The sequence below is a fragment of the Manis pentadactyla genome, chromosome 10 (genome assembly GCF_030020395.1).
Source record: "Manis pentadactyla isolate mManPen7 chromosome 10, mManPen7.hap1, whole genome shotgun sequence".
NCBI classification, from domain to species: domain Eukaryota; kingdom Metazoa; phylum Chordata; class Mammalia; order Pholidota; family Manidae; genus Manis; species Manis pentadactyla.
This window is the reverse complement of record NC_080028.1, coordinates 98,475,251-98,490,534: the sequence shown is the minus strand read 5'-3', so window position 1 is coordinate 98,490,534 and position 15,284 is coordinate 98,475,251. Positions and strand designations below refer to the sequence as shown.

The 15,284-nt window shown below is 50.8% G+C and overlaps 1 protein-coding gene across 1 annotated transcript; it reads left to right on the top strand.

Moving 5' to 3' along the window:
- The first annotated feature begins 244 nt into the window (after positions 1-244).
- Positions 245-11,837, top strand: NPTX2 (neuronal pentraxin 2). Its single transcript, XM_036897088.2, has 5 exons — positions 245-822; positions 2,338-2,557; positions 7,318-7,562; positions 9,297-9,476; positions 10,434-11,837. Exons 1-5 carry the CDS (start codon positions 397-399, stop codon positions 10,659-10,661), a joined length of 1,299 nt encoding a protein of 432 aa, XP_036752983.2. The 5' UTR covers positions 245-396; the 3' UTR covers positions 10,662-11,837.
- Positions 11,838-15,284: the final 3,447 nt, after the last annotated feature.

Genomic DNA, 15,284 nt, shown 5'->3' with positions numbered 1-15,284 from the left:
CGAAGGCACCAGGGCGTTCGTTACCTCGGTCCTCCCTTCGTGGGGCAGCGGGGCCCGGGGATGCACCCCAGCGCCGGCCCACAGGGCCGCCCTCCTCTCAAAGGCTCCCCTCCCCACCCCCGGCGCTGACGCGCGCCCGGCCAGGCCAATCAGCGCTCGCGGCGCCGCGCCCCACGCGCCGGCCCCCGCCCCCTAGCTTAAGAAAGGGCGCGCGGGCCGGGCTGTGCCAGAGCGCCACGCCGAGCGGAGCTACCGGGTGGCACGACGCGGGAGTTTCCACCGCTTCCTGCGCTCACGCCACCCTCGAGCTGCACGTCCAGCCGCAAAGGCGCCCCCGCCGCGCGCCCCGACGGCGCCCGCCCGCCTACCGGCAGAGGCTGGAGTGAGTGCGGCGGCATGCTGGCGCTGCTGGTCGCCAGCGTGGCGCTCGCTGTGGCCGCCGGGGCTCAAGACGGCCCGGCGGCCGGCAGCCGCTTCGTGTGCACGGCGCTGCCCCTGGAGGCGGCGCGCGCCGGCTGCCCGCTGCCCGCGATGCCCATGCAGGGCGGCGCGCAGAGCCCCGAGGAGGAGCTGCGGGCCGCGGTGCTGCAGCTGCGCGAGACCGTCGTGCAGCAGAAAGAGACGCTGGGCGCGCAGCGCGAGGCCATCCGGGAGCTCACCGGCAAGCTGGCGCGCTGCGAGGGACTGGCGGGCGGCAAGGCGCCGGGCCGGGCGGCCTCCGGTAAGGACACCATGGGCGACCTGCCGCGGGACCCCGGCCACGTCGTGGAGCAGCTCAGCCGCTCGCTGCAGACCCTCAAGGACCGCCTGGAGAGCCTCGAGGTAGGGGCGCAGGGGTCCTGGGGAGGAACGCCTCCAAGGCGAGGAACAGAGGTGAGGTGCGTGGTTCTGTCTGCCTGCTGTGCGGGACGCGGCGGCCCGGGTGCGCTCGGGCACCGGGGTGAACCGGGTTTGGGGTTAGGGTGTTCTCGGTCTTGTTAGGCGACTTACTCGCGTGACTTGCGACCACCACCCCTCCTCCTGCTGGAAGGAAAGGGTTAAATGCCCTGCATTCCCTACTGCGCACGCTGTGGCCCTTCACCTCCCGAGGTCCGGGCTGGCGAACCGGGACGGCCTCCTCTCTTGCAAAGGTCTGAGCCTGCCCGAGCCTGACGCGCAGCAGCTGGAGGTCAGCTGGCCGATGTCCGGCGTTTCCGTTTATAAATCAGGTCGGGCGGGGGCGGGGGGCGGGTCACCGGCCACACCAGAACGCGCCTTAGAGGAAACCTGGTTAACTTCAAAGACCCTCTGTCCTCGAATTGCGCGGATCTAAGATGCCCTTCCCGATTGCTTTGGGGAAAGGGACCTTATTCTGTTCTCTCTTGGAAGGTGTATGCAGTTTGAAACTCTGAGAAAGAAATCTTCCTTTCCTTTCCATCTTTACTTTCCACCCAATTTAAAGCGTGGACTTTTCTGTTAAGAAACGTTTATCAGAATACTAATTAGCAAAACCTATGTTTCCACTACAGGTGGTAATTATTGCAAAATTGAGGAGTTCCTGTGGCATGATGACCAAATACAAGTATTTCCAGCATCTATATAGCCCTTAGTTCATTACGATTAACAATAGCTAATGTTTTCTGGAACACTAACTATGTGCCAGGCACATTACCTAATTTTAACCCTTGCAACAATCCTATTAACTGCATTTTACAATTCAGAACGCTTAGAGAGAGGGGTGTATAGCTGGCCAAATTCTCATGGCTAGGCGGGTCGCAGGCTGCCTGCAGAGCCAGCATGGTGGTAGAGGAGTAAAAGAAATAGGAAGTGAGGATTTAGAAACAGCATTAGAAGCAGAGATTCCCGGAATCCAGAATAGTCACGTTCTAGATCTCTTCCATTAACATCTCTGCAAGCATAGATACTCACTTTTGTGCTGTACTGGAACTTAGGGGTGGTTTTCATTTCTAGATGAAAGCTCATCAGCTTTAGGTACCATTTGATTAACTCTCTCTCTTTTTAAAACCCTAGTTGTGTTTTGGTCTTTACCCAAGAATGATAGATGTTGGTTTAAATTTTGGCTTTTTAGTAAGAGGAGCAAAACAGCTTTCTGAGAGGGGAAAATGAGGTCCGTAAGTTTCAAATATTGCAGCAAAGTGTCTTTGACTTTGAGATCCCTTCATACAGAACAATAAAAAAGCATCAGTGAAATGCCCCCCTTCTTGCCATTGGCACAATTTAATATTCCCATTTTGGAAACTTCTCCCTGTGTGGTGAGGCCATTAGAGCTACATTTCACAATTTCTTTTTAACTGGCCTTAATACTCCTCCTTCATGTGTTCCCCTCCCGACCGAAAGCACCAGCTCCGAGTGAATGTGTCCAACAGCGCAGTGCTGCCCAGCGACTTCCGAGAGGTGCTCCAGCGGCGGCTTGGGGAGCTGGAGAGACAGCTGCTGCTCAAGGTGGCAGAGCTGGAGGACGAGAAGTCCCTGCTCCACAATGAGACCTCGGCTCACCGGCAGAAGACTGAGAGTGCCCTGAACGCGCTGCTGCAGAGGGTGACAGAGCTGGAGCGAGGTGAGTGCTTTAACTTGTTTCTCTGTTGCCCTCCGGCTGACATCCTTCTGCCACCCGCAGTGGGGGGATTAGTGGGCGGAAGGGTCCTTGTTCTTGGCTGCAGTTTAAAGGAAGCTGGGCTCGAGCAAGGGAGAGCAGGCAGAGAGCAAGGGCTAGCCCCACAGCTATCTTGCCCATTTATGGATGTGACCACTTGGGCCTTGAGGGAGTGGTGGCTCCCACCCCTGCCTGCTGACTGTTGGCATGAGGCTGTGTTGGCATCTGGCTTTGAGGCTGCCCTTTCATTGTCTCTAAACCTACCTGTCCTACGTGGAGGAAACCACCTGATTCCTTACCATTCAAGCAGCAGCCCACCTTTCTCTTCTGTGCCTCTCAAATCAAGTGTTGCTTTTTCAACCTGAGTCGTCTCTTATGGTTCATGGAAGTTTAGGGTTTCTCCCGCACAGTTGGCTGATTCAACAACCATGTTGGCATATGTCCAAGAGACTCAGCAGAGACTGGAGGGGCCAGTTGACTGCTGCTGGGAGTGGCCTGGTTTTCATCACAAGTCTAGTCAGACCCAGGATATTAGCAGTGATTGTGGCATTCCATGGAGAAGGCTCTTGGCTGTTAGAGCGAACAAGTGGGACTGGTGATGGCTATCTCAGGAATCAGCCCCACCCCCTAGGCCCACTGGCATTTCCATGGAAAAGCCAGTACACTCAGGACCAGTTTGGACAGATAACCTAAGCCCTGGCCTCCTGTGTAGGTGTACCAGCTGCTTCTTAATTAGTCCTTGGTTAGGATTCTGAGTATCTTTCCCTTCTGTGCTCATGCTGCGATGGTGAAGTGTCCCACGGGAAACAGGAAGGGGCGGGACCAAGGGCCCCAGACAATTTAGATTGCTTTATCAACCCCAAACTGCCAGGTGCACTGGGTGAAGTTTTAGGTTTGCTGGTAATGGGTATAGGATTACAATCTTTTCAGATACACCAACTTGACAAAGGTCGTTTCTTGTTACTCAGTTTAATGAATTAATAGAATGTCCAATTTGGTAGCTTTGTCTGGGAGGGCCAAATGGAGTAGATCTGGGTGTGGTGTTTCTGCCTACTTTGCAGCAGCATCTCAGAAGTCACAAGTCTCCTTCCTCCTTTTCCTGTTCTCTTTTTCCAGAAAAGTCTATCCTTTCTTCCTTATCACCCTTCTCAGAAAATGGTGAGTGGCTTAACTCTTAGACTTGGATTCTTGAATTTCTAAAATAAAAATGTTCTCTCTGCCTCACCTCTGTGGCTGGATGACCTCAGGAAACCCAGCAAGTCTTAAGAGCCTTCCCTGAAGTCAAAGCGGCTGCAGCTTTGTCCTTTCTCAAAGGCAGGAGGGGAGGAAGGCAGTGTCAGGTCCAAGGTGTGGGGTGGCTTGCTCTCCCTTGCCCCCTTTTCTCCCAGCCTCACCCACAGTGAAACTTCGGGACATGCAGGGCTATGGAATGGGCACCCTGTAGTTACTAGAATCTTGAAGCTGGAGGATGGGAGGAGGACTTTGCTAGAGACCTCGGTGGCTGTGTCTTCTGCTTGGCACAGTGGCTGAATTGCCCCAAGGCGGTGGGCTAATAGAAGTCTACTGAATAGGGCAATGAGTAGTGGCAGGCAGTGTGGGAGCATGTCAGCTGGGTGAGCTAGCACCTTTGGGTACCCACTTCACAGGTGAGAAAAATGCTCAGAAGTTTTTGGCCAGAGGTGTGTCATCGGGGAACAGGGAACCAAGGTGAGGCCTGGGCCACCAATTGGTGGGCCACATAGTCACATAATCCCACCCCTGCCCATTCTCTGTTCTCTGACTCCTGGCAGGTTGTGAGTTTCACTTGGTTTCCATCCAGGAACTACCACTTTGTCTGTCCCTTCCATCCAAGCCTGATTTTGGCACCCTCCCTCTCCTTTGATGCTTAGGTTCTACAGAAAGCCCTCAGAGCTCATCTGGCACACAGGGGAGGTCCATGCTCGGCTCTGCCAGGCAAGGCCCCTGGCTGGCCATTCTTGTAGAGCCCCAGGGCCTGGCACTGAAGAGCAGCTCAGCTTTTACTCCCTACTGCCTTTTGACCTACCATGGGAGCTCTGGAATCTTTCTGTGTGCTCCACTCAGTTCTGGGACCAGTCTTTGAGGAAAGTGTTCATTTACTGATCAGTTTGTCTTCCGGGCCATTCTGAGTTTGTACCTGTCCTGTTTGTGACAAGTGTAAGAGGATATGTAAACTCCCAGCCCCCAAATATACCATGAGTGGAAGATGTACTGTGTTCTTTAGAAGTTCCCTGCTGAGCCCAGAGGAACTGGACTTTAACCACATGCAAAATGAGGTATTTGGGGGGACCCTGGTCCATCATCCCCTTCCCACTAAGTGCCTGTTCTGGGCTTGACACTGGGCTGTGAGTTTCACATCTGTATCTCCTGTAAATCCCTGCAACAACCCTGTGAGGTGGGTGTTAGTTGCAGATGAGGGACTGAGTCAGAGAGCTAAGTGATGCCTGCATTCATTCACATGGCCAGTAGATTGCAGAGCTGGGGTGAAGTCGGTGGTGACCCCAGAGGGCTAGAGTCATAAAGGCTGCAGCCTGGAGTGGTGTGTGGGCTCCAGCCCTGCTGGACAGGAGGCTGCTCAGGGCCCAGCAGTGAGCAGCCAACCCTGCACACGGGTGCCCCCATCCCAAGGATGCTCATCTTCTTTGTTGCGAGACCTGCTCACATGCAGGGCCCTCCAGATCCTGGACCCTGAGAAGACGGAACTCTCCTTTTTGGTCCTATGTACCCTGCTTCTTAGCTTGTCGGCCACCTGCAGCCTCTGATTTATTGGTCAGGCCCTTTAATGCCTTAATTGATTTTAACTAAGTTTCCTCTGAACCCCCAAGCTGTTTGAAATAAATAGAGCACACCAGCTTTCAGGGTGTGGGCCCCTCCTCTGCGCATCGGGTCTCCCAGCTCTAATTAAGCCTGTCTGCTGTTACCCAGCTAATGGTATTACTGACACCAAGCTTTATTAAATCAGCAAGCTTGACCACCTGTGAGGATAGAAGCTATTTCTCTTTATTAGATAATCATGCCTTTGTGAAGAACATGGGCATTTGCAGATTAAATACTAATGGCTATGTGTAGTGGAAAGAGAGACTTCTGTTCCCTGCTCTGTCGTTCATTAGCTGGGTCACCGGGATAAGTCACTTCATTTCTGTGAGCCTCCATAGCTCAAATGTGCAACCTGCCAGATCCAGGAGTTGGGGCTTTCTGATTCTCTCAGTTGTGCTTCAGCCTGACGAGGGGTCAGTCCCAGCCCCTACAGAGGCCTCTCCCTCGGCTGCCTCAGGTGGCCAGGTGCTCAGTAGTTCTGAGCCTGTGTTGAGGGTGCTCTGCCTTGGGAGGTCAGCAAGGATCAGACAAGACTGCCCAATCAGCAGATACGGGGAAACAGTGCACGTGAAGCCCAGACTCTCATGTTTGCTGCTGCCTGTTCCAGAGAGGTTGACTGCATGATACTGGCACCTGCTGCTTTCCTTTACAGAAGGTCTCCTTGGATAGGTGAGAACCAGGGCACCAAGGAGTGTTGTCACTCAAGTATTATTACTATGCAAGAAGATAGGTTTGGGGGATTGGGGTGGAGAAAGGATCTATTCTGGCTTTTGTTCTGTAGAAGAGATGAGGAAGGGACTGATTCAGTCCCCTAGTGAAACGGGCAGTTTGGCTCTCTTGGTTCTGGGTCCAGAGAGCCTGCTTGTCCTTGACAGTGATGGAGACCACCAGGCCCCTTGTGGATGTCTAATAAATTCTTGTTGAATGAGGGAAGGATGTTTAGGCTCCTTCACCAGCAGCACCTGTCCCCAAATCAGAGGGAAGCTTCTGTGACAGCTCAGGGAATCAGGTCTACCCCACAGACTGGAATCTGTGATAACCAGAGATGGGAGCTTGCCTTCTGTGTATTTGTTTTTGTTTTTAATCCTGAACTTAAATCAAAACTGTATGGAAAACTACTTCAACCTATTTAAAAGTACCAATCATTTTCAAAGATTTTGGAAGCACCATTACATGGGAGGGGCCGGGGAGGTTCTCACAGCCCCCAGCAGGGTGCAAGGGGTTGAGGCTTTGGCCAGGTGTGTTAACCTCTGTGGAGAGGGACCCTTCTTGTGTGTTCCTGCCTCACATTGGTTCCAAACAGCAGGAAATTGTCAATAAATGTGATCGTCTCTTGAGGAAGGAAAGAGCAAAGCCATTCATGTCAGGGATTTAGTCCAAAAAAGCCACTTCTGAGTTAAGTTGAGTGTCAAGACAGGCACCTAACTCCTTCACCTCCATGGCAGTGAGTCATCGGTGTGAGAAGTCACATGACTCACTGGGGATGGGTGTCTAGGAGTGCCTGGGTCCCTGTGAGACCTCCTGCCTCCAAGTTCAAGTCCAGCAGCTTCCTGACCACCCCCTTTGCTCACAGAGCCGAAGGGGCCAAGATGTCAAAGAAATAGCTGAGGCAACAAGACTTGGCAGAAGAGGGTTTTCTGCCTTAATTTAACCAGAAAATTAAATACAGCCTGCTGCAGCCTCTTCCTCGGCTTTCAAGAGCAGGAACACTTCTTCCTTGCTGGAGTTTGAGCACTTTGAACAGTGGCTGCCGGGAGCAGGTGCTCTGTTGCTTGAGGGACTGCCTTGGGGGTGGGGGTGGGGGGCCCAGGGGAGCCTCTCTCTGGGCTACGTGTGAGGGGAGACTAATGCGCTGCCCGCCTCTTCTCCCACCCTGCCCCCAACCCCAGGCAACAGCGCGTTCAAGTCACCCGATGCGTTCAAAGTGTCCCTTCCCCTCCGCACAAACTACCTGTATGGCAAGATCAAGAAGACGCTGCCCGAACTGTACGCCTTCACCATCTGCCTGTGGCTGCGGTCCAGTGCCTTGCCGGGCATCGGCACCCCGTTCTCTTACGCAGTGCCCGGGCAGGCCAACGAGATCGTGCTGATAGAGTGGGGCAACAACCCCATCGAGCTGCTCATCAATGACAAGGTGAGGCCGCTTGAGTGCCACCCTTCCTCATCACAGGGGCAATGACCGGGATGCTGCAGGGAGTCTGACCACTGATTGTAGGGCTGTCCCCGTAATGGGGACGGCTCTCGTTGGCTCGGCCCCGCTCCAGGCCCCGCGACTGGTCAGGGGATGGGGGCAGGCAGCTGCAGCTTGCAGAGATCCAAGCTGTGAGTCTGGCCAAGAAGAGCAGAGGGTCCAGGCCAGAGGTTGTGAAGGTGCAGAATGAGCTGGGTCTCTGCATGCCATCCTGAGTTGTCACTGTTCCTTGGACCAGTCAGTGAGGGATGTTCCCCAGGGCCACAGTGATTAGGAGGGTGTGTGTCTGTCTCTGTGTACGATGCTTCTCATCAGCATTTCTTTTTTGGGGGAGTTTATAGAGATATAATTTACATACGGTAAAATTTACACTTTTTAAGATACAGTTCAACCAACTGTTACAAATGTACACAGTTGTGTAACCATGTAACCACCAAAATTAAAATACAGAAGTGTTTCACCCCCTCTCCAAATTACTCACTCCCCTTTGTAGTCAGCTCCTGTCCCTGCTCCAGCCCATTCCCACTGACCTGTTCCCCGTTCCTATAGTCTTGTCCTTTCCAAAGTAAGTGTCCCTTTTAGTAAACTGGTTAATTGACATTCAGGAGCCTCGTTTCAAGAGCTCAGCTCTGGGTGTCCCTGGGACCCTCCAGCACCCCCACTCACTTAAACTTCCCTTCTGAAGTCAGACTCAACATCGCCAGAAATACATCCTTAGCTCCTTGCTGCAGCTGAATATTTGAAAGGCTGCACCAGCTCCCTGGCCACCCAAGCCTGGGAGCACTCACCCACCCCACCCCCTCACTCTGTCTTTACTGAACTGCCCTGGATGGAGTTCAAGTGGGAAACGCTGTGGAATCTGCCTGCTGGGCTCCTTTCCCACAGTGACCACGTCCCTGAGCCAGGGATTAATTGTTCTAAATAACACCCTTGGACACAGCAGGGCTGAGAGCCTTGTTTTCCTCTTGGGTTAGACGGTGTGTGTAAACAGCCAATTCCTGGAGGAAGCTCCTGGTTGCTAGGATACCAACAGTAACAACAGGATGGGTCGGTGAGCAGGGCTGCAGTGCTCACAGGGCTGTGAGCCTACCTGCCCACCGAAAAGCCCTCCCTCCTGGTCTGTATGGGGGGTCTGTGTGCGCCCCCCATACTCACACATAAGCACAAGCATTCGGTCCTTTGCATGGGAGGACACACGCACACACAGTCCTGAATGACACGATAGAAATTGGGACCCTGCCTGTGGAGCGTAGGCACCTGGTCTGTTTTCCCACAAAGTCATTTTCCAAAGTCAGGGCTATCCAGTAGAACCTGACTTCTCTTGGGGTTCACCAGCAGGGGGCTTTCAGGACCACCACGGGGAGGCTTGTCCATCACACCTGCTCTGTCTGCACAGTGTCCTGGCCCCTCAGCCAAGCTGAGGACCAAGAATGTCCAGTTGACAACGGGGTCAGGGCCTTGTACCTAGGCCACCCCTTTCCTCTTGACTGTCCATGGGTCACACACAGCATCTTGCACCCGAGGGCCTCTGAGGTGGGTGGGATCAGGCATGTTAACCACACGGCAGAGAAGGGGAGACTGAGAGGGACCCTGCATGATAGGAGTGGCAGAGGGCCCCAGGGCCTCCATCCCCACCAGGTCAGGTGGGGGCTCTCACCTGCACGTTGCTGCCCACAGGTCGCACAGCTGCCTCTGTTTGTCAGTGATGGCAAGTGGCACCACATCTGTGTCACCTGGACAACGCGAGACGGCATGTGGGAGGCTTTCCAGGATGGGGAGAAGCTCGGCACTGGGGAGAATCTGGCCCCCTGGCATCCCATCAAGCCAGGGGGTGTGCTGATCCTTGGGCAGGAGCAGGTGGGTGCAAGGGCACAGGAAGGGAGCTCGCAGGCCAGCCAGGCAGCATAGGCCAGGCCTGCAGGCCGCCCACTCCCCTGCCCAGCTGTCCACCTGCTGGCTCTGGTCACTGTGGCCCAGTGGTAGCCTGGGTGGGTGAGGTCCCCACTGGCTCTGTCCGTGCTATCTTATGGCCTGAGGCCTGAGGGCAGGGGACCAGGCTGGTGTAATGGGTGTAAACAGATTCCAGGATGGTGAGCAAGAGTGTCTCTGGGGCCATGGGGTCATTAGTGATCCCTGATCACCTCTCCAGATATTTGGCCTCTGCCAGGCACAGTATTAACTCAGTGGCATCTCCCAGGAGCTTCAGGATCAGGGTCTTAGGGCACACCTGTGGGGTGCTCAGCCCTATAGGGGAGATGGGATGACAGAGTGAGACCTGGGAGGCAGCCTTCACAAAACTTGCCATCTAGGATAGAAGACACCTGGGTTGGCTGTCGACTCTGGGCAGGTCAGAGTTGATATTTCAGTCTGCGTTTGAGGTTTACTCATGGAAAGCATGGGAATAGACACCAGGTCCTTGAGGAGCTTTGAGCCTTGGCTGCTGCTTGGCCCCCTCCCCTCCTCACTTCTCTGTTGCTTCTCCTCTGGGAAGGGCTGGAAGTTGGGAGACCCAGGACTCGTCCTCGCAGTGGGACTTTTTGGGCAAGTGCCTCCCTGACTAGACTCAGTTTTCTCTCTGTAAAATGGGGTGGTTTGAGTGAAGCCATCTCCCAGGCCTGATGTGCCCCAGAGCTCCAGAACCTGCAGGAAGCAGTGGTCAGTAGTCAGAGCTGGAGAGAGCTAGGAAAATGTCCCTGTCTCCCTGTCCCCCTCCCACACGGGCATCCCTTCCCTGAAGCCATTCATGTGCCAGGAGAATCAGCAGATGTGTTTGCTTCTGAACCTGCACTGACGCAGTTCTGTCCCCATTTCCAGGACACTGTTGGGGGCAGGTTTGATGCCACGCAGGCATTTGTCGGGGAGCTCAGCCAGTTTAACATATGGGACCGCGTCCTTCGTGCACAAGAAATTGTCAACATCGCCAACTGCTCCACCAACATGCCAGGCAACATCATCCCCTGGGTGGACAACAACGTCGATGTGTTTGGAGGGGCTTCAAAGTGGCCTGTGGAGACCTGTGAGGAGCGTCTCCTTGACTTGTAGCCACCTCCTCCTCTTTCCAGGAGGCCAGGGGTCAGACTGTTCCTGTCAGAAGTGCAGGGTCACCTACTTGCCCAATTATACTGTGTTTAACCTCCTGCTGGAATGGGCTGGCCCACCCCAAAAGCCCATTCCTGGGGAATCCCTAAGACTGAGGCTCTCTGGCAGCATTTGTTACCAGCTATTTGTTCCCAACCAAGATTTTGTTGCTGTTTCGGAGGAAGAAGCCCTGGGCTGCAGGTGGGCAAGTATCTGACTTCCTGCCATGGATAGGGGGTTAAAGCCCTTCAGGCCCTGCTCAGAACCACTGTAAATGCTAGCACACCCAGTCTTGCCTGCCCTCTTGGATCCTTGGTGTCCTGTGTGCACCTTCTGTCTGTCTCCTTTAACGGCTGTACAGCCATTCTGGTGGAGTGGCTGTGTCCCTTGTGTGTTGAGTACATCCTGCTATCCACTGAGCACACAGCCAAGTAGCACCCCCTTGCCCCCGAAGGCCCTTTCTTGTTGTGCTTCATGCTGTGAGGAACTCTTAAGTTCAAGGAGGAGGGAGGCTGTCCAGACCACGCCCTGCCTTCTCCAAGGTGGAGGGGGCGTCCGTGGCTCCAGAGGGAACTGTGAGCAGGAACTCGAATGGAGAAGGACCGTGGCAGCTGCCCCTTCCCTGCCGTCACCTCTCCCTCTGATGGAATCACTGCTGGATATGGCTCTGAAAGGCCTCTCCTCCACTGGTGCCAAAAGTCCAGTTGCAGCTTTTACAACCATTCAGTATGGTTCAGGGGCTATATTTTTCCCCAGCAGAAAAGAACAGCCATTAGCAGGCTCCCAGTTTTGATGTCTCTCCTGACTGTGAGGAATGTGCTGGTTTTATTCATGTTGATCCCTGTAAGCATTTGACTGTCTCAAGTATTTCCCCCAGAAGTTTTTCAGGTATCCTGCAACTGACACTTGCTTAGTGACTTCAGGCTGCTTAATGTCTTGGACAGAGGTAATTATTTTAAAGATAAAGTAAGTGGGGAAATTTATAAAGCTAAATATTATATATTTTATTTTTCATACATGTTTGAAGTGCAAATCTGTGGAAATTCCATGTGTGGGACCCAGTCGACATGCCCATCCTGACATTGTATGCTACAAGAACTCTGCTGGTGATGGAATTTGATTAAAGTGCATTGGAAGATGCCTGGGTGTCTGTTTTCTCCATGTCAGGGGCTGAGGGCAGGGAGTGGTGGGGCTTTGTACCCCCTGGCAGAATGATGGCCACTCTGGGTAGCCTGGGCCTGGTCCTGCTTGAGGACCTTTGGAATCCAAAGTGCTGAGACCAGGTGGAGAACAGTTCGTTTTGAATCTCCATTGTAATGAAAACCAGCTACTTAGATCTCCCCTGAAAGGTGCCTGAGGAGTGTCCTTATTTCATACCCATGTCAGGTGCTGAGCTCACCTTACTTGACTCCCTGGCACTGCCTTTTCTAGGCGCATACTTTTGTGTCAATGATTTGGTACCCCTTATGAGCCAGATACCTTCCTCCCTGCAATTGGAGGGCCTTAAAGGGCCCCAATCCTAGAGCTAAACTTCTGGCTTAGGTTGGTTAAATCTATTAGAGTAACTCCCAGGCTGGTGTGAAAATGTCTTGAGAACAAGGAAAGGAGACTGGCTTGGGGTTTTTTTGATGGTTAGAGGGTGGGACAGGAGTGAGGGTTAACACGTGTGATTTCAACTTGCCACCTGTACCAAAGGGAAGATCACCTGGGCTCTCTCATCAGCTTGCCCAGATGTGGAACAGAGAGGAAGAGAGGGGTGAACATGGATGCTTTATTACAATGTCAATACTCCCCAAATTGATCTACAGATTTAACACCATCCCTATTAAAATCCCACCTGACTTTCTTGCACACATTGGCAAGCTGATCCCAGAATTGATAACACAAAGGACCCAGAATAGTAAAAAAATCTTGAAAGAATAAAATTGAAGGACTCATGCTTCTTGATTTCAGAACTTACTACAAAACTATAGTCATCAAGACTGTGTGGTTCTGGCTTAGGGAAAGACAAATTAATGGAATAGGTTTGCAAGTCCAGAAGAAAACCTGTACATTTATGGTCGATTTATTTTTTACAAGAATGCCAAGACCATTCAATGGGGAAAGAATAGTCTTTCAACAAATCCTTCTGGGACAGCTAGATAGCCACGAGAAAAAAAATAAAGCTGGATCCCTACCTCAAGCCATATGTAAAAATTAACTTAAAATTGATCAAAGACCTAAATGTAGTTAAAAATATTTGTGACCTTGGATTAGATAATGATTCTTTAGATGTAACACTTGAAAAAATAAGCAATCAAAGGAAAAACTGATAAATTGAACTTCACCAAAATAAACACTTTATGCTTCAAAGAACACTATCAAGAAGGTGAAAAGACATCCCACAGAATGAGAGAAGATATTTGCCATCATATATCTGATAAGGGACTTGTACCTAGAATATGAAATAATTCTAACAACAAAAAATGTATATTACAAATGGGCAAAAGATTTGAACAGATACTGCTCCAAAGGAGATATACAAATGCCCAGTGAACATGAAAAAAATACTCAATATCATTAGTCATTAGGGAAATGCATATTAAAACCACAATGAGATAACCACTTTACATCCACCAGAGACAGCCATAATAAAAATAACTGTTGGTGAGAATGTAGAGAAATTGGAACCCTTGTACATTGCTGGTGGGAATGTAAAATGGTCTGGCCATTTTGGAAAATAGTTTGGCAGTTCCTCAAAAAGTTATACATAGAGCCACCATATGACCCAGCAATTCCACTGCTAAGTATATATCCAAGAGAATTGTTAACTTATATGCACATAAAACTTGTGCATGAATGTTCAGAGTGTTATTCATAATAGCCAAAAAGTGGAAACAACCCAAATGTCTATCCACTGATGAATGAATAAACAACTGATGGTATGTCCATACAATGGCATATTATTCTGCAATGAAAAGGAATACTGATTTATGTTCAAACATGGATAAAACCTTGAAAATATTATGCCAAGTGAAAGAAGACAGTCACAAAGGACTACATACTGTGTGATTCCATCTACGTGGAGTATTCAGAATAGACAAATCTATAGAGACAGAAAGCAGGTTAGGGACTGCTAGGGGCTGGGTGTAGTGTTGGAAGGAAATGGGGAGTGACTGCTAACAGGTAAAATTTCTTTCTAGGGTGATAGAAATGTCCTCAAATTGATCATGGTGTTTGTTGCAAAAGTTTGTGGACATTCTAAAAACCACTGAATTGTACACTTTAAAGTTAAGGGTGAATTCTATGGCATGTAAATTATATCTCAATTTTTAAAAGAAAAAAATGTGAGGTTTTGGACCTGAGCAGGTGGTGGATGCCATTTACTGAGATGGGGACATAGAAGAGGGCTAAAAGCAGGTTTGAACCTGAGTCTGAGATGCCTAGAACACCTTTTAGTGGAGCTGTCTAGTGGGCAATTACAAGAGGTCATGGCTGGAGGTAAACATTTGGATTAAAAATATGGTCCCAGCCCTGTAGGTACCCCCAATGTGTTTACTCACCCCCTGCACCTTTTGGCATAAATATAAAGAAACATGGCATGCTAATCCTTAAATGGACTATAGGCTCCTCACTATAGGGACCATAGACATGCACAAGCCAATTTAATTCAACATGAAGTTATGAATCTTACTGTGAATAGTGTTTAGGAGGATGGAACGTGCATCTCCTCTCACAGTCTATTATGAGTCAGATAGTTAAGCCAATTGAACAAATCCTTGTCTCCAAAAGCCTGTGGGCGGCGAATGCTGTGGGTGGGCTTTTTCCATAGGGACTTCTTCTTTAATGTTCCCTTGCTCCACATTCAGCTACAAACTGAACTAACTGAGCCATTGACCTCAACCTCTATGGCTCATTGAGCATCCACCTGACTCTACCTGGGGTTGGTGTTAGGCAGTCATACAGAAGCAATTTTATTGTTACTGGGGATTTCACTATGCTAAGGAAGCTTGTCAAGGCCAGGACTGCATGTGTTTGCTTATGCAACTTTGGCCTTCACAGGCTGCTGGCTTCCCATTGTTTTCTCAAGGAAGCACAAGGCAAATTTACCTGGTGGTTTTACTTCTCTCTACAAAGCAGTCCTGCTCTCTGTAGTTGTCAGTGCAAATATTCACGAACACATTTTAAAACCCTGTACAAGCAGAAATAAGACACAGAAGGCTGCAGCTTGTGGGTAGGTTGACATTTCCTTGTCACTCATCATCATATGCCAGAGAGCATTTCCTGGGGGAATAATGCAGTCAAACCCTGACTTTCTGTGCTTAAGGGAGGGGCATAGATCATGAAGGGTCTGTATCTTGGCTCAAGATTCAGGTCTTGCAAGAAATACCACATCTATATTCTTCAAAAACTATTATCAGTCATCATATATACAGTAGACCAGGTGTAATGCATATGCTCAATTTAAAAGTAATTATAAATGAACATTTGTGTACCAACCACTCAGGTTAAGAAATATTTGTTCAGGGCCTGCCTACTTTGGACCAGGTACTATTCTAGGTACTTGGTTGATGTCAATGAACAAGAGAAAAGATTCCTCATGGTTCT